Genomic DNA, 18,577 nt, shown 5'->3' with positions numbered 1-18,577 from the left:
CCGCCGCCGAAGCTGCTGCTGACTCCGCCGCCGAAGCTGCTGCTGCTGCTGCCGAAGCTGCTGCTGCTGCTGCCGAAGCTGCTGCTGCCTCCGCCGCCGCCGCCGCCGAAGCTGCTGCTGCTCTGCCCTGCGCCGCTGTCACTTCCAGTTCCTACTCCTCCGATCCAGGTCCGGGTCATCGCTTCCCCGCCGCCGCTGCCGCTGCTGCCGCCGTCGCCGCCGCCGTCAGGGTCCCAGCCGGCAGCAGCCCACTTGCTTGGCTCGGGCTCCGGCCCCTGCGGGCTCCCTGTCCCTGCCCCAGCCCCTGCTGCCGCCGCCGCGGCCGCCGCGGGGAGGGGGCAAACGCTGGCGCTTTTCGAGAGCTGGGCAAGGACAAGTTGCAGACTGCGGCTGGTCGCCTCGCCTCCTCGGCCGGGCTGGGCCCCCCGCGCCGCCCCTGCGTGGCCGCGCTCCAGCCGCTGGGCTGCGCGCTGTACCGCCGGAGCGGAGCCGGCGCTGGGGCCGGGGTGCAGGCGAGGCCGCCGCCGGCGCCCCCCCGCCCCGCAGCCCGCGCGCTTTCCGCGGCCACAGCGCGGCGCCTCGTGCGCCGCTGCCTCCGCCGCCGCGGCCGCCGCCGCCAGGGCTAGGGCAGCGGGGCCAGCCCCGCAGCCCCGCGGACTTTGCGGCGCTGTCGGAAGTTGCGGGCGGCTTTTTCTTCTCTCTCCTCCCATCTGGGGCGGTTGGCTTGCTTGAGTCTGGGGAAAACTGAAGTAATTCCTTTCGCTTGGCTGCGGCGGAAGGAGACTTGGGGGTCCGGTAGATCTGCTGAGGTCCCCTTCGGGCCAGGAGTCTGAGGGGCCGGGGCGCGGGGTCGCAGCCAGGCTGAGCTCCACTTGGCCGCCCGGGGCGAGCGCTCGCTGCTCGGAGCCTTGGCACCGGCTCGCGCTGGCCAGGCTTGCCCTGTGACTCGGGGTCTGGGGCTCGGGCTCGGAGGTGGCAGCAGCTGGAGTGCGCGGGGGCCGACCGGCTGGCCGTACGCGGGCGCACGGGACCCAGGCGGCGCGGCTCGGCTCAGCTCCGGAGCAGGGGGGCTCGGGGGTGCTGGAAGCGGGGGGAGCTCAGCGTCCAAGTAGTCCGAGCATCCCTCGAGAGCTTCTCTTTGGCTTGGCGACCAGCTGATTTGTGGCCCCGCTCAGCCAGTCGGCGGGGCAGGCGCTTGGAGAGATTGCGATCAGGGGCAGTGGAGGGAGGAGCTAAACTCGGGACCAAGTCTGGCCGCAGAAAGTATCTTCATTTGACTTCTCTCCAGGGCGAGATCGCAACACTTTAGCACTCCCTGAACCAAAGCGCCCGAAGGACCTCTCGGCACCCAGTCTGCCCCAGGTATGTAGTGGCCCCGAGAGGCGACACTGACCCGCCAGGCCACCTGCCCGCGGTGCGTGCGCCCTGCCAGTCAATCCCAACTTTGCCCTGGCCTCGGGGCTTACTTCCAGGTGCTTGTTCTCGAGCCCATTAGGGTCCCAACAGGTTCTCCAAGCTATCCCATTCGGCCTCCCCAGTACAGCGCCCTGAAGCGGCTGCCCACCATCCCGGGGAGCTAACTTTTTTTGGGGGGTGGGGTTGTGGGTGGGTGGGGGCTCCCTTTGTAATGTCTCCTTGGGAGGAGAAACTCTTGAGTTGTAGGACGTTTATCAGTACACACGCACAGTGTTTGTTTTTAAGGCCAGCACCACTCTGCATGTCTAAGTCGCCTTCTCCCATCAGTCTCTTTAGTGGACCGGCGTCTAAGCTTGGGTTCTGTGAAGAGTTGAAAACAATAACAATAACAACCTCAAACCCCTTTAGTCACAGTGTGGGGGCCAAATTGCCTTTCTCACTTGGGTTTTCCTGGAAATGGAGTTATGGGCGCAGATTCCTAACTTTGACATCTACCGAGGCCCCAAGTTGGCCCAATAAAATGATGCAACGTTGTCTGGGGGATGATGGCAAAGAGCCCCCCCCCCCCCCAAGCAGTGGAGGACCCGATCCCGCCCCTTGTTTTTCCGTTCTCACATTTACCCTGGAGAAGTATCTTAAAACAAAGTATTGTGCTACCCACCAGGCACTGCTGCAGCTCTTTCTTACATAAGCTCTTGTACTCATTCCCTTAGCTAGCTTCCTTGAACAGTTACGACAACTGGGAAGGAGGCTTGCACTCAGCCTGTGATGGTGGGGCCAAAGCCTCCCTTTGTCACTGAAGGACATTCCATTCGTGACCATCCCCTGGATTTGGATCCCACTCTTATCTTATCGGAGTGCTTCCTGCTTTGTTAGTGGTTACTTACTTTATATTTTATCTTACTTTATTAAACCGCCATCAAGTATGTAGGCCAGGCTGTAGTGCCTTTGAAAAGGGATTAGCCTTGGTGCTGCTTGACCTCCGAGGGCAGAACTGGGATCAGTGGGTGAAAATTACCTAAAAGATGATTTGAACTGTACATAAGGGGAAAAAGCCCAACAACTTTCTTAACAGTGAGAGAGGATCCAAAGTGGAATGGACTGCTTGGGGTAGGGGTGAGGGGCTGATGGGAATACTACTAGCTAGCATTTCTATAGCATTTTAAGGATTGCAAAGTGCTAAACAAATATGATTTTCCTTTATCCTCAAAGCAACCCTAGCAGGTGGGTGCTATTATCCCCATTTTCCTGATGAGGATACTGAGGCCAACAGCAGTGAAGTGACTTATCCAGGATTACACAAACTATTAAACTTTGAACTCAGGAATTCAAACAATGAGAAGGCTGTTCCAGAGTGGAATGGGCTGCCTTGGTTCCTGCTAGATGAAGGTCCTGAGGCCAAGGTTGAATGACTGCTTTGCTGTAGGGGAGGATTTTTGTTCCGGTGTGGGTTGGATCAGATGGCTGCTGAGGCCACTTGCCATTTAGAGATTCTGTGATTCTCAACTTTATAGATGGGGAAACTGACAGAGGCTTAGTGACCTGCCCAAGGTCACACAGTTAGATATTGGTAGAGACAGAATTAAAACCCTGGTCTCCCTGTGTCCCTGACCAGGTTACCTTTCACAAGACCAGAGCTTCTTAAACTTTTTCCACTCAAGACCCCTTCAGTGCTTCTTAAACTGTGGGTCAAGACCCCATATGGCTGCGCTATGCCACATTTATGATACGTAATCCTGGGATATTGGTTTAGGTGAGTTGTGGCTTTTCCACAACTATTTTTTTTCCCTCTGTCAGAGAGTTCAGGAGAGATGAATGAGAAAGGAAGTTGGGTTTAATTTGCTCATTTCAGTTATTGATGTTATTCCTCCCTGAGGAGATTTGAAGAGTCCAAGGAGGCCAACTCTCCATTTGAGATAGTTAACTCAAGTGCAATGTAACTAACTACCTTTACTGAGAACCTCCATGGGGTGAAATTGGAGAAGCAGGGTGTTTTTTACTTTTATATTATGATGCCTGTTCATCCATTTGCTTAAATCAGGGTGGGGACCCTTTGGCCACAAGGCCACACATGGCCCTGTAGGTCCTTAAGTGTGGCCCTTTTACTGAATCCATTCTGTGAAGTTTAGATTCTGTCAAAGGGCCTCACTTGAGGACCTACAGGGCCACATATGGCCTTGTGGCCAAAGGGTCCCCACCCCTGGTTAAATACTTTGATCTAAGGCGCTGTACTTGGCTTATTGTTCTCTCAACTCTCAAGGGCCTTCACTATTTCAGATCCCAGGTGAAAGTCCATATACTAAAGCTCCTGCAAATCTCTTGCTGAGGAGGGCTCCTCAGGTATTTCACTCAGAACTTTTAAACTTTTATTTTATACATAATTCTAACAAGCTTAGTGAGTTGGTTTCTAAACTTTATGGCAAACCAGAAGCAGATTTTTTTTTTGAGGAAACTGGTAGGGGATCAAGCCAGGTGGGCAAGGACAGTCAGAGGCAGCTAAACTTCAGCAGAGCAAAGACTTAGCTGACAAAGAAGAAATGGAAACCTAGAAAAAGCAGACATGAGAATTCAGAAAGCTCAGCAATATGGGGCCATTTGACAAAAGGATAAACAGCCCTGTGTGCCTTAGTGACCTCTGGATGGGGGTGCTATGTATTATGGCCCAGCACAGTAATTAATATTTATAATGATGATACTGAGGCTGCTGGTCTTAGTGAAGTAAAGAAGATTCATGTTTCAGTCATGCCACAAAATAGTGGTAGTGGGCAAGTCACTTAACCTCTTGGCGGTGCTCGAGTTGCAGGATAGTTGCCAATATGTGTATAATTTCTTACATCAATTAAATCACAGGTCTGAACAACCCCCCCATAAGATGATATTGCTAAGCCATCAGCCAAAGATTAAATTATGCTCCTTCTGTACAATCTGCTTAAGAAGGCAGGGAAGTGTGGCTATGTTAGAGAAAGATGCATGTGTTTCTCACATGCTTCCCATGTGCCAGTCACTGTGCTAAGTTCTGGGGATACACATCTAGGCAAGGAAGACAGACCCTCCTGTAGCTTATATTCCAATAAGGAAGGTACCCTATGGAAGGGAATGGTTTCCAGGAGTGTTTTGGCCAGTAATTGGAGTCATGGGGCTTATGTCAGCCATAAGCCCTTTCTAGAAATGGCAGTGCAGATTTTGTTATTGTTTTTCAGAGTCTGGGGCCTGAGCTCAGAGCTAGAGTTTGCAAGGGGGCTGCTGGAGTGGGTAGGGGACATTTTGTACATGGCATGGAGATGCCTGGGAGGTATTGCCTGGGACCAGCAAAGACAAGCGAGTGCTTCCTTATCAGAATCCAGGGTCACAAGGGTGAGGGCTTGGGTTCCATTAATTGTCATAAAAGTGGTGCCCATCCCCCCCCCAAACCCCAAACAAACCCAATTTGGTGCTTAAAGATGCTTAAAAACCCAATTTGATGACAGCTATCCAGAATGACTTTTTCTGGGGGTTCTGGATAGATGAAGTTTTACTTTTTGAGATGGAAACCTGAAACAGGAAAAGCTGGCGTCCTCTCCTAGGACCATGCTTCATTCAGAAAAGCTCCCATTTGCGTGGCCTTCCTGCCCCCTCTCTTTTCTCTGCCTGTCTCCTCTATCTCACGGATAATAAGCTGATTTTTTTTTTCTTAACTGTGCCTTGAGGTCTCAAAGTTTCTAGTGGTCATGCATGGGAAAATCAGAGCCTTTGAAAAGAAAAGGAAAACCCCATGATTTTGGCCAGCAGTTCTCCATTCGGTCAGTTACTTTGGCTCTCTGGGCCTCAGTTTCCTCATTTGTAAAAGGGTAGCTCAGTTGGACTTGGGAGCCCTTTCCAGCTTTGAATAGATGATCCTTTGCCTGGGTATTTGATAACCCGCCCAGCTAAGCTGTGCTTCGCCATTGGTGGCCATCTGGGGTTGGCATACAAAGTTGGGGCAGGAGAAATGCTACCCTCAGACTGACTTCAGATGAAGGCCCTATATCCACGTTGGCAGTGCCACTGTGCTGCCATCTTCATGAAAACCTGTCACTGGGGACCCTGCCTGCTTAGCCTAATTAATCCTTAATCCCAGTTTCAGCTCTTGCTACACCCTGACAAATTAGACTGGACCTGCTATAGAACACATGCTCAGAGACCCAGCTAATGCTCTCTCCTCTCCTCTCTCTCTCTTCCCCTCCCCTCCCTTCCCCTCCCTCCCCCTCCCTCCCCTCCCCTTTCCTTCTCTTCCCTTTCCTTTCTTCACCTTTCTCATCCTTTCTCATTTTCTTTCATTTCATCATTGCCTTTGGTTTTTACACCAGCTGCTTCCAGATACCACATTCCTCCTGACCACACACGGAGACAGCTTTCCCTTGTGCCAAAGAAAGAGTTAGGCAGCGCCAGCCATGCAGCCGCTGCTGCCATCCCTCCATGGTTTTTCCTTCCTTCCCCACTTGGCCCCCAGCCTAACTTCACATTATTCCCCTTCACATACTTTGTGTTCTGGCCTAATTGCAGGTGTACTAGTTGATCTCCCACCTCAGTGCTTTTGCATAGACTAGCCTCTGTGCCTGCCATGCATTAATTCTGACCTATCCATACCCTGCTGGAAGGAACCTTAGGAGCCATTGAGTCCAACTCCCTCATTGTACAGATGAGGGAAACTGAGGCCCAGAGAGGTTCAGTGACTTGTCCAGGATCCCCTGGTTTGTGGGTGTCCAAATCACGACTGGAACCCAAGCCTTTCTTCCAATCCCTCCTCTCCATTTCTTCAGGCCTGAGCTCAGGTGCCACGCCTGCCTCCTCTGAGAAGCCTTTCTTTCTCTCCCTAGTGGCTGGTTCTCTCTCTGTCTTCAGATGGTTATGTTTCCATTTCTTTGCTTCTGATAGACTGTAAGCTTCTTTAGGGCAGGAGATGTTTCTCTCTCCTATATTGGGTTGGGGCTTCCTGTCCCCAGTGCTGAGCACACTCCCCTGAGCATTCTCCAGCTCTGACCCCTGCTATATCTGACACGGGTAATGAGCCCTGTTGGAAGCGGCCCCGGGAAGCAGCCTCTAGAAGGTGTGGTGTGTGCACGCTGAGGCCCAGAGCTCAATGGATGCCATTCCTGATACTTCTTGTTATCTGAGCCCACTTCTCCCCTCCTCAGGCTGGTTGGATTATGTCTCCTCGGCACTGACTGGCCCTTCTAAAAATGACAGACCAGTTTTGGAAAAGCGGCTTCTATATAGACCTCTGCAGGAAGCCCAAGAATTCCTTGCCCAGTGCATTTCTATTGGTTGCCAGCTCCAAAGGGGGAAAGAAAAACCACCCTAGCTTCAGAGCAACCCTCTAGTTGTCCTGAAGCCTAGAGGTAGTGAGAGGGACCTGCTGCAGCCTGTGACGCCGCCCCGGGCTCCCGCTGGCTTGCTGGCTTGGGGTGAGTTCCCTCCTGGGACCTGGTGGGCTCAGCTGGCCTGACTTTGTGGAGAGGGCCACAGCTGGGGTGAGGTTACTCTGGGGTTCTCCTGCTTCATTCAGGGGCTGTCGACAGTGATACCCTGAGATTGAGGAAGGTGTTACCCCAGTAGCCCCAAGCCCAATCCAAGCCCATGGCTTTCTACTTTCCATCCTCTCCTGAGCTAAGCCAGGCTCCAAAGTTTGTGTGGGAGTAGGAGGGAGCCAGATGTCCTGTGTCAAGTGGAACAGAGCAGCTCTGGACCCAAGCTGGTGACCTTCCCAGCCCATCTGGACCAGCAGAGCCAAGCTCTCTGCTTTAAGTGCTAGGTGTGTTTCTGGAAGGCTGAATGTGACCTGGAATGCTCTTTCTCATTCATCAGGGGCAACCTGGTGTAGGAGCTAAAGTATAAGACTTCAAGTCAGGAAGGCCCAGATTCGAATCTTCCCTTTGACACTTTCTAAGTATGACTTTGGGCATATCATCTCACCTTCTGTGCCTCAGGCAGCTCCCTGAAAGTTAGTCATAGAAAGGTTGCGATCTTCCTTAATGATGGAAGCTTCCATGCTGGGACTTCCTCAGGCTAACAATTAAATATTTATTGAGAAGGTTCCATGGCAGCAGCACTATGCTGGACACTGGTGGGGTGAGGGAAGATACTGAAGACATATAAAATGGTTCCTGCCCTGCCTCTGATTCCCCCTTCCCCCCCAAAAGAAGTTCAGTTAGGGAGAAAAGATGAACACACACGAACAACAAAGGACAATAGAATTAAGTCCCAGATTGTATCTGGTGCCTCTTAGGTGCTGAGGGGGAGGAGGGAGGAGACCAGAACAGGCTGGTCCTGCCACTTAGGAACTCTGTGACCTTGGGCCAGTCCTTTCCCCTCCCTGGGGCCTTAGTGTCTTCCTCCATCAGAGGAGGGAGTTGACCTTTCCAACTTTGGATCCTGTGATCCTGGTCAGGGGAAGCTTGGTGGAGGCGGACACTTAAGTGCACCAGGGCAGCTTTTCTTTTAGTGAAAGGGTCTCCAAAACCCTAGGATGCTAAGGGCTTGTCTCACCTGACCTTCTGGCTTTTTATGAGAGCTACTCTCCACAGAGGGGGAGGAGTTGGTGGAGCTGGGCCCAAGCCGCAGTTTTTCTACCCTTAGTCCAGTGCCCTTTACTTTATATATGTCTCCTGTCTCCTGGATCTGGCAAAGCCAAGGCTTCGTTTGCACTGGGGAACGTATCGCTCATTGCTCTGATTTGGCCTTTTTTCTGTTGGCTTGCCAACTTGACTCAGTGGGAATAAGGGGAGCCATCACTTCTGCCCTTCTTTCTGCCCTTGGGCCTGGTGTCCCATTTAGCCCCCTCCCTCCCCATCCCCCATCTCGGAATGCCACCCAGGCCAGAACTAGATGAGCTGGACACATTGCTGTGGGTGAGGAGGGGTGAAGGAGCCCCGTCTCTCGTGCCTACCTCCTCCCCCCACCTGTCAGAATGGGAGACAGGCAGGACATGGCAGGCCTTTTGGAACCTAGCCCAGGCTGTCCTGGGCATTTGGCAGGGCTGGCCAGCAGAGTGAACTAGTGGAAAGGACCCTAGAAGACCTTGCTTCAAGTCTGTTTAATGCCTGTGGTTTCATGGAGCCAGGAGCCTTTCCTTCCCTGGGCCTCAGTTGTCTTTGCTGGCAGTTGGGGGTGGGGGTTGCCTCTCCCCCCAAATCTGTGAGTAGAGAGGGGGCTACTGGTGGTGCTGGAGAATGGTAGAGGGAAATTGTCCTCAGAAGGGTATAAATCTTGTCTAAAATGAGGAAAGTCGAGCATGTGTTGGTTTTAGAATACATTTAGTACAAGAGAAAGTGAACAGGGTCCCCCTGTGGAAGGAAGCACATTTGGATACATAAGAGCAGCTTCCAAGAGTCTGTTTTTAAGTCAGTTGGTTGAAACTTGAAAAACATTTTCTCTCTTTAAAAAAATAGGTTATATTTATGCTTTATCTTTTATATTGCTGTCATGTTCTCCCCCCACCCCCCACCAGTGAGCCCACCTATGTAACAGAGTATGGCAGCAAAGAAAAACAAACAGATGGCTCACCTCTCTCTGGTGTCGAATGCTCTGTTTCACACCTGTAGCTCACCACCTCTCTTCCAAGAGGAGGGGCACAGCTTCTTCCCCATCACTTCTCTGGAGTCAAGATTGGTCCTTATGTTGATCTTTGCTCTACAGTTATGTCTGTATGTTTTTGTGGTCACGATTTAAAGTGTTCCCTTGGTTTTGCTTACTTTGCCCTACGAAGGTCTTCTGAGGCTCAGCCTGGGAATGGGGCAGCAGAAGACAGAGCCCTGGACTAGGTCACTCAAAACCTCTCCGACTCTGTGTCCTCCTTCTGAAATGAAGATTTTGGACTAGTTGGCCTCTGAGCTGAGGTCCCTTCAAGCTCCAGCCCTGTGATCCTTGTGTGTGACCTTGGGCAAGTCACTTTCATCTCTCTGGGCCTCAGTTTCCCTATCTATAAAAGGAGTGTGCTGAACTAGATGGCCCCTGAGTCCCCTTCCAGCTCTAAATTTTTGGTCTTCTGGCCTTATGAAATACACTCCCCATGGAAACAATACTCTGCTTTTACAGGCAGAGTTCCTTGGGTGGGATGATTTTTTTGTCTTAGCTCTGGGAGCCGCTGGGAGCTGGAGCGCCAAGCACAGAAGCCCTGCCCTGGCAAGAGGTGGGGTGGGGGCTCAGTGATGGGCCTGGAAACTGGGGGGAGGGGCAGAGATAGGAGGGGGCTGGGGCTCTGATGGGGGAATGGGGAGGGAGGGGGATTGAAGGCAGCAGGTGCTTTGGTAGTCATGTGTTTGTGAGGCGGGACTGGTGGCAGCAGCTCATTTGGCCCCACTTGTTAACAAGGAGAGAGGCTCTCCTTTCTCTCATGCCTATTTATTGTTGGGCAGGTTGTCCAAGGACAGTACTATTCCCATTTTGCCATCTTGGGAGCCTCTCCCAGTACAAGCTACTTTCCAAAGATCAGCCACCTCCACAAGGGTTCTTGCCATTTTTTTGCACTCCCCCCCCCGTCCCAGTAGCAACAATAACTTCTACTTCTCCCCTGCTTTCAGCCTTTGCAAGGCTCCCCCACCCCCTCACAGGTCCTGGGATAGAAGTAGTGTAAATGTTATTGTCCTCATAGTACCGATGAAGAAACTGAGGCTCTGAATGAGAGAGGTAGCTTTCCTTGTCGAAGGACTTCTTGTTAATAAGGAAGATAATAGCTGGGGAAGCCTATGGGGAGGGACTCCTCCAGTCATGTCTTGTTGCCTACATTCATAATGGAAGGAAATGCCAAATTTCAGGTAAAGGTTAGTGACAATAACCTTTTTCCCCCATCCCAATTCACAGACCCATCTGCCATCTTTCTGTGGCCCCCAGGTTCTGAACCCCCAGTATAGACATTGAAGGTCTGCAGGGTACTTTGTTACATACTGAGAGGTCCTGGCATGGATAGTCTTGGGCCTAGAGCCACAAAGACCAAGGTTCCAGTCCTACCTCAGATACCTAGGAACTGTGTACCCGTGGGCAAGTCACTTCCCCTCTGTTTGCCCTGTTTTTCTTCTCCATAAAATAAGGGGGTTGGACTTGATTGTCCTCTGTTACATCTTTTCATCACAGCCAACCTTAGGAGGTTGGTAGGATTTTATTCCCATTTTACAGATGAGATCACTGAGGCTCCCTGAGATGCAAGGGACTTGCTCAGGGTCTCCTAGCTAGGGAGTTTGTGTGTTGAGGGGCTGGTTCTATTTTGCAGGCCAGCACTCCCTCTCCTGTACCCCAGAAGTACCAGTGGGGGGCACTGTGATAAGGAGAGTCAGACAGGGCAGGTACTTGGGGACTCTGCTTGGCTTGCTATCCCAGGGAGCCCCAAGCCCTGAGTCCTGGCCCCCCATCCCAGGAAACCCTAGTGATTCAGCGATTGGGCCATCTAGGAAAGGATCGAGGATCTCTGCAGTTACTCTCCCTGCCTCGAGTACCAAGCAGACTGTGTTCTCTTAATTGTTGAAAGGACAGAGAATAGATAAGTAGACAAGGCTTTCACGTTTCCTTAAAATTGTAGTAAGAGGCAGCATGGCCTCATGGGAAGAGAACTAGCCTTGTTACCCGGAGGACCTGGATAGAGACGTGTGACCCTGAGCAATGGCCTGTTCCTCTGGACTCTGGGCAGCTCTCAGACTTTATGGGGCAGTGATGGGTGGACCTGTATTCACAGAGGGAATTTGCTGTCCCTTTCTCTGGAAACTTAATGTACATAGAAATAGAAGAAGACTAATTGGAGGAGTTCCTAAGGGTGTAAGAACTTGTTTTACCAAACAAGAGAACAGCCAAGTCCTAGGGGTGGCCTGAGGCACGTGGAAGCCCAGTTGTGGCCAAGGGCCGGGCCCTCATAGCACTCATTCCAGAGGCCACTTTTCCTATCTAACGTGGTACCAAATCATAACAGTCCGATCAATATGCAAAATTGCAAATATGCAAAAAGAACACCTGAAAGAGCCCACCCTCTATTGCAACAAAGGACCCTAAGTGCCAGCCCCAAGTCTTTTTGTTCTTCTGCCTGTTCTCACTGCATCCGAAGGTTTGGAGCCTTTAGCTTTGTTTACGTGTTTTATATGTTATGTAAGATGTTCCATGTACAGAATATATTCATGCCTATTATTTATTACATTTGCAATCTGGTTCCTAAGCCTTTACTTCAGAAGAAACTTAATTGGTGCCTTTTCCTTTTATATCACAGCCCCTCTGTGCTCTTCACCCAAGCATTGAACCCTCCCTTGTTAATAGGGGAAAACAATTAAGCAAAAACAATCATTACAGCAGAGCGTCTGACAGCATATTCAAACTCTTGCCCCTGTGGTAGACACCCCCCCTTTGGGGAGAAGAGGGAAGGCATGTTTCATCATTTAATGAGCTTTAATTTGGACATGTTGAGTTGGAGATGACAGCAGGCCATGGAAGTAGAGATGTCTGACAGTTGGCACTTTGGAACTGAAGTCAAGAGAAACATTTCAGCTGGAGATGTAGGGTTGGGAGTCATTTGCTTAGAAATGATAATTGAGTCCATGGGAGCTGATGAGATCTCAGAGGTATAGAGGGAGAAGAGAAGAGGGCCTTAGCTGGAGCCTTGGGATACCCATGCTAAGAGGAAGGGAGATAGATGGGTCCTGAGCTAGCGAGGGAGACTGAGAAGGTAGCAGGGAGAGCCAGAAGAGGCAGTGGCTTGGAACTTGAGAAGAGTGTCCAGAAGGAAGAAGCTGACATGGGGCAGGGCTGATGAGGACTGAGAAAGGCCATCAGGGTAACCTTGGCGACAGCAGGTGTACTGACTTCATTCTAGGTATTTCTTTAGGTCTGGTTGCTTGCCCTGTCACCTATGCAGCCAACATGGCAATTTCCTTGGGAGGTTTGGGGCTGTTATAATGGGACCAGAAAAACAGCTTGCTCTCAAACAGTGGGAAAGCAGTCAACCTTGTCCCTGGCTCCGATAGCTCCCATGGCTTCTGCACACCATCAGAAGACCTTTATTAATAGTTGCTTCTCTCCTTTGAAATGGAGAGAGACTTTAAGTAGGTTTAAATAAATGCCTCCTCCTTCATTTAGGTATTACAAGTAAAGGCTGCTCAGTAGACCAGTGATGGAAGGATTTGAGCAAATAGCTTTGAAAGAAAGAAATATGAACTATCAAAACCACATGAAAGAAATTTTGACAATCACTGTTAATCAGTGAAATGAAACTTAAAACAATCCTCTCACACCCATCAAACTAGCAGGGATGGTAAAACTCATTGTTGGAGGGGCTGTGGGAAGACAGGCGTGCTAATTCACAGCTGGTCCAGCTGTGAATTGCTTCAACCGTTCTGGAAAACAATTTGGAATTATGCAAGAAAAATTACTAAATTGTTCATACCCTTTGACTCAGACATTCCAGTACTGGGACTATCCCCCAGGGAGGTTATTGACAGCGAGAAAATATGTACAAAAATATAGATAGCAGCCTTACTTGCCCAAGGACACCCAGTTAGTTAATGGTAGAGCTGGGATTTCAACCTACTTCTTTAGACTCCAAGTTCATTGCTCTTTCAGCATTGCTCTACATCTATTCTTCTCAGTGCTTGTGGTTAAGAGCATAGAATGGTGAAAGTTTTGTTTTTGTTTTTGGCTTTGCCAAGCACAATGCCTGGAACTGAGGATTCACTTACTAAAATGCTGGTTTAATTGGATTTAATTTCCTCAAATTTCGTGGCTATTGTAAACATCAGTGCTGTAGGGCTGCAGAATCCTCATGTCTATTTTTAGAAGCTGTAGTTAGGAAGAGAGGGAGAAAGTTTGCCTGGACAGGGCCCCTGACTTATTCTGGGTTTGCAATATGGAGTGGGTGGGTAGTAGCATACATGTTTTAGTTGAGTTCCTGCCAAAGGAATGGGAGGCTTTAGCTGAGTTCCCCCCAGAGTCATGGGAGGGTTTCTGGAGACCAAGAAGAATGCCTTTGCTTTGGTGAGCTCCATTCTGGTAGACAGACCCGAGCCCTGCCCATTTCCATATAGACACCTGATATGTTGTAGAGGAGAAAGGAAGAAGAGATTGGTTCTCCTTGGCATATAGATCTCCCCAAAAAGAAGACTGGGGTGGGTGGGGGGAACCTTTGCAAAGAAGATCCGTCATTATCAAATTCTGCCTACCAAGATAGGGTGGGACTTCATGGTCATTGTGGTTTCTCTTCCCATAACTTGAGTTGGAAAAAACTCTGCTAATGCTTGTCCGGAGAATAGAACCGATAGGTGACTCGTTACATGATGTTGTAATTGCCTGTTGACAGTCTCATTCAACAAAGATTTAGTGTGTGCTCTTTCACTGTGAGAGATACAAAGATGAATAAGAACTGGTCCCTACCCTCTTGGAGCTTAAAATCAAACAGATTCTCTGCAGCAAATCTGCGTTTCCTTCAGTGCTTTCTCTTGTCCTCGTGCTGCTTGTTTTAGGGCCACCATTTCATTTGTGTTTTGGCCAGACCCATTTCATTTCACGTGTGGACATGGCCAGCTGCTAGCCAAATGGTCCCTACTCAAGTTCCCCAGAGCCCTTTTCCCCACTATATTCCTGAGGTCCCAGGGCCCCTCTTGCCCTCTCCCCTTAACCCCTGATCCAAATCATCTTGGATCTTCCATTCAAAACAGCGTGACTTAATGGAGTCTAGAGATCTGCTTTCCAGTGTCTGCTCAGTCACTTATTTGCCTTCTGACCATGGTCTGCTTACATACTTCTCTGGGACTCAGTTTCCTCATGTGTAGAATGGAGATGATGATAACAATATTTGTACAACCTGCTTCACAGGGCTCTTGTTAGTTTCATAAGTCAATGAAAATGCCAGTGCCCATGTTAGACATTACTATTTAAGGGAGAGTTTAACTAGCAAATTCCTTGGGAAGAGCTAATATTTTAAGTATGGAACCTAAGCATTAAGGTAGAAGTTCTGGTATCAGCTGTTGAATTCAAGCAAGGGCCCAAGTCCAGGAAGGTGGCTACAACAAGAATTCTGAGCCCAGACCAGGGACCAAGGAGCAAAGAAAATGGGTACCAGGCAGAAATCCTGGGCAATATGGGGGTAGAGTGGGTCAGGATCTAAGCAAAGGGGTCACACGAGGGGCCATTCCTTTTCTCAGGGCTTGAGAAGCAGGCCTGAACCTGAAGTGGGGGCCCGGGGAGGGACAGAGAAAGGGGAAAGTGTCAGACAACAAATAAAGAAATGACCCATTAGGATAAAAACAGAAGTGCCAGCCTCTTTTATTGGAAGTATCACCTCATTTATCTGTTGCTAATTATAAACAGTGACAGACACACGGGCATGGGAGGCAGTGTGGTGCTATGGCTAGAGTGTCGCATCTGGAGTCAGGAAACCCTGGTTACTAGCTGTGTGACCCTGGGCAAGTCCCTTAACTTGTCTGAGCTTTAGGCCCTTCTGTCAAACAGGGATAACAAGAGTGCCTCTCTCTCTGGGCTCTTGTGGGGAGGCTCAGATGTTTGTGAAGGACCCTTTGAACTTTAGGATGCCATACAAGTGGCAGAGGTTACAATGGCAAGTACTTGGAGAGAGCTGGGGCAGGGAGAGCTCTGCCTCCTGCATATCTGGCAGTTGGGGGCAGGGGAGGGGGTTGGGCTTGTTTTGATGACCAGATGGCCTGCCTCGAGTTATTAGGCAGGCCAGTGGGCTGGTGGTCATACTGGCTGGTGAGACAGGTGAGCTGATGGGCAGGTGGGCTGTCTCTTTTATTTGGCCCCACAGTATACACCGAGGCTTACTTCTTGGCTTTTCAAATTGGGTTGGTGAGCTGGAAGGGGAGGCTCCTTCCTTCCTTCCTTCCTTCCTTTCCTTCCTTTCCTTCCTTTCCTTCCTTTCCTTCCTTCCTTTCCTTCCTTCCTTCCTTCCTTTCCTTCCTCCCTCCCTCCCTCCCTCCCTTCCTCCCTCCCTTCCTCCCCTCCCTTCCTTCTGCCATGGTTTGGTATCTTGAGTCTAGGGAGTCTCACAGTTTACCTCTCCCTTTTTTTCCCCCTACAGGTGTTTGATCCTTGTGACCTTTACACAGGCAGCAATTTCTCCCGAGTGCTGAGTACCCTTTTAGCTGTCAACAAAGCTACCGAGGGTAAGGCAGGGAAGGGTGTGTGTGCATTGAGGGGGAGGATGTGTGAGTGGGAGGGCTTCTTCTTTGTGTCTGCTGTGCCATGAGGATCTCTTGGGTACCTTATGGACTCCTGATCACCTAAGGAGCCAGCTCAGGCCCAACTCAAGGTGGGCACAATTATTGTATTAAAGGCTGAAATATATATATATATATATATATATATATATATATATATATATATATGCTGAAACAAACATATTGCAAATGCCTGGGCATCTTTGCATAGTGTCAAGGACAAGGGGCCTGCCTTCTGCCAAATAACTGGATGGGTAGGGGTCAGTGTGGATGTGGGGGAAGGGTACAGGCCAGTCCCCTTTCTTTCTTCTTATGGGTTACAAATTGAGGACCCAGTTCCTCTCCTTCCATGAGAGAGACGCAGTTTCTCACTGTCTTCTCTTCTTTCACCTTCTTCCTTTTTGGTAAACTCACATTCTGAATCCAGCTCCAGTTACTGGTGAGTGGATGGTGCTGGCTTGGGGTTAGGAAAAAGGTCGAGCTCCATTCCCTGTCTCTGCTGGGTGGTCACTGTGTGACTGCTTCACTCTCCTATACTCTATTTTGCTCATGGGTGAAACAGAGATAATAACATCTTCAAAGACAGAGTTGTGGGAGGTTCACAGGCCATTTAAAGTATGCACACTTGGAAAACATCATCTAAATTTTTGGCCACTCAGTGAGTGGAAGAAATATGTGTGTATTTCTACAACATCTGGGGAATCTTTGGTCTCGAGGCCGAATGTGACCCTCTAGGTCCTCAAAGGGATTTGTTCTGTGAAGTGTGTATTCAAAAGGCTGCACTTGAGGACCTAGAGGGCCACATGTGGCCTCAAGGCCACAGGTTCCCCACTCCTGCCCTAATCTGTAATTTGTACTTAATAGAAATTCTAATTGTAATATCTTGTCTGTCTTAACTCTGTAAGGTTACAAAGTGTTTCACACACATTCTCTGTTGATCTTCAAAGTTATCCCTTGTGATAGGCACTAATATTATCCCCATTTTACAGATGGTGAAACTGAGGCTGAAAGTCACACAGCTTACCTGGGGCAGGAAACTGGGACTTGGCAGCCAATCTCCTGCCTCTAAGTCCAGTTCTTTCTCTCACTAACCATGTTGATTTTCCTAAGAGATAAGAATATGGTGTTAAGCTTTGTGTGGAAAACTTCCCCTTTAAAAAATCATTTAACTCCTTCAAGAATGTAGTGGGATTCTCCATATATCTGGGTAATTGGAGACTGTGTTTATTTAAAGCTCAGTTTTGATATATAAACAGCTGGGTGGCCAGGGGGGTTAGAGGGCTGGCCTGGGCCTGTGGGCAGATCTGGAGTTGACCCTTCCTGGTTGGGTGACCTTGGGCAAGTCACTTAAGTAGCCCCCTCAGCCTCAGTCTCTTCATGTGTGACAATAACAGGAGCTCATGTTTCTATAGCACCTTAAGGTTTGCACAATACTTTCCATATATGATCTCATTTAGCTCTCACAATGATCCTCTGAGGGAGTCACTATTATTGGACCCATTTTACAGATCATCTCAGAGAGGTAAAGTGATTGGCCCCAGGGTCACACAACTAGCATGTCTCTAAAGGAGGATTTGAACCCAGCTTCTCTTGACTGAAGGCCAGCATGGCAGCCACCATGTGACCTTATTTCATTTAGCTCTAAGGCCTTAGTTTCTTCTGTATAAAGGAGCAATTGGACTATATGACCCGAAGTTCCCTTTTAGCTCAAGATATGGGATCCTGTGTATGAATGCAGGCATATCACATCATCTCTCTGGACTTGTTTCCTCATTTGTAAAATGAAGAGTTTGGACTAAATGACCCCTAAGGTTCGTTTTAGTTCAAGATCCGTGATCCTGTGGAGTCTCTCATGGGGTGAATAACTTCACCAATCTCTTGTTATGAGCCTCAAAAGAGGTCACAGATGCTTGGCCAAGCTTCAAACGCTGTCAAAATGGCTCCTCTTGTTGGTTAATTTGATTCAACTGCTGTTCATTAAGTGCTTACTGTATTTCTTTTTTTTTTCTTTTTGAAGGGCAATTGGGGTTAAGTAACTTGCTCAAGGTCACACGGCTAGGGTTTTTTGTGTGTGTTAAGTGTCTGAGTCCAGATCTGAACTCGGGTTCTCCTGACTCCAGGGCCGGCGCTCTACTCACTTCGCCACCTAACCGCCCATAGCTTACTGTATTTCTGCTGCTGAGTGAGGAGGGAAGAGATTCCGAGGTTAAGGCATGGGCCCCCGCCCTCGAGTTTCCGGGTTGGGCAGTTTTTCCCCTGCCCCTGGAACTCATAGGCTCTTGGGAAGATCAGACAGACACCCAGATGACCATCTGAGAGTAATGGGAGAGCTGACTCCTCAATGGACGTCCCAGTCTGAGGGTTCAGGAGGCTTTGGCACCATTGACAATGACAATATTCAATGCAAAAGGACCCATCAGAAGCCGTCTTGGTTATTTTTAAAATTTATTTTAAGATATCATTGGAAGACTTGTAGTAGAAAGCTCAGCTAATTTTGGGAACTGTCCATGACAAGCATCCCTTCGGGGGCCACACAGATGATACCCTCTCTTGCCAAACTCTCAGGGCCAGTTTTCTAGGCCCTTTTTCCCCACCACTAAGTTTCTAAGAGTACAATGAGGTGAACGTTAAGACCCAGCCTCAGGGAAGTGACTTGGCTACTGAACTCATCTCCTAGGGAATGCCTGGCCCTTTCTAGTGGAGCAGAGGGGGTAGAGCACCCTCATTGGAATTTGTCCTGTGGCCAGCCCCCACTTTCCTCACACAGTCAGCAAGGAAGGCAGGGGCACACAGCAGCCTTGCTTTCAAGTTTTAGGAGGCTTGGAGGGAGAGCTGAGCCGACATTGGCCTGATGGGGGTTTTAATGCATAATCATCCATTCAGTGACTGCCAGACACACACACACACACACACACACACACACACACACATACACCACATGCATACACACACATACTTTCTCTCTCTCCCCCTCCTCTCTCTCTCTCTCTCTCTCTCTCTCT

The 18,577-nt window shown here is 49.6% G+C and overlaps 1 protein-coding gene across 4 annotated transcripts in view; it reads left to right on the top strand.

Annotated features, from left to right (window-relative positions):
* Nucleotides 1-18,577, top strand: part of ARHGEF6 (Rac/Cdc42 guanine nucleotide exchange factor 6) — a 115,298-nt gene that overhangs the window by 8,318 nt on the left and 88,403 nt on the right. For all 4 annotated transcript variants that reach the window (XM_069074152.1, XM_069074154.1, XM_069074153.1 and 1 more), the window contains one exon: nt 15,437-15,521. In XM_069074152.1, the coding sequence (XP_068930253.1) occupies nt 15,437-15,521 (85 nt within the window). The remainder of the gene's footprint in view (nt 1-15,436; nt 15,522-18,577) is intronic.

The sequence above is a fragment of the Petaurus breviceps genome, unplaced genomic scaffold (genome assembly GCF_028583685.1).
Source record: "Petaurus breviceps papuanus isolate PSGF00001 unplaced genomic scaffold, PetGlider_PUasm1.0 90881, whole genome shotgun sequence".
Taxonomy (NCBI): Eukaryota; Metazoa; Chordata; class Mammalia; order Diprotodontia; family Petauridae; genus Petaurus; species Petaurus breviceps.
This window is presented reverse-complemented; position numbering and strand designations above follow the sequence as displayed.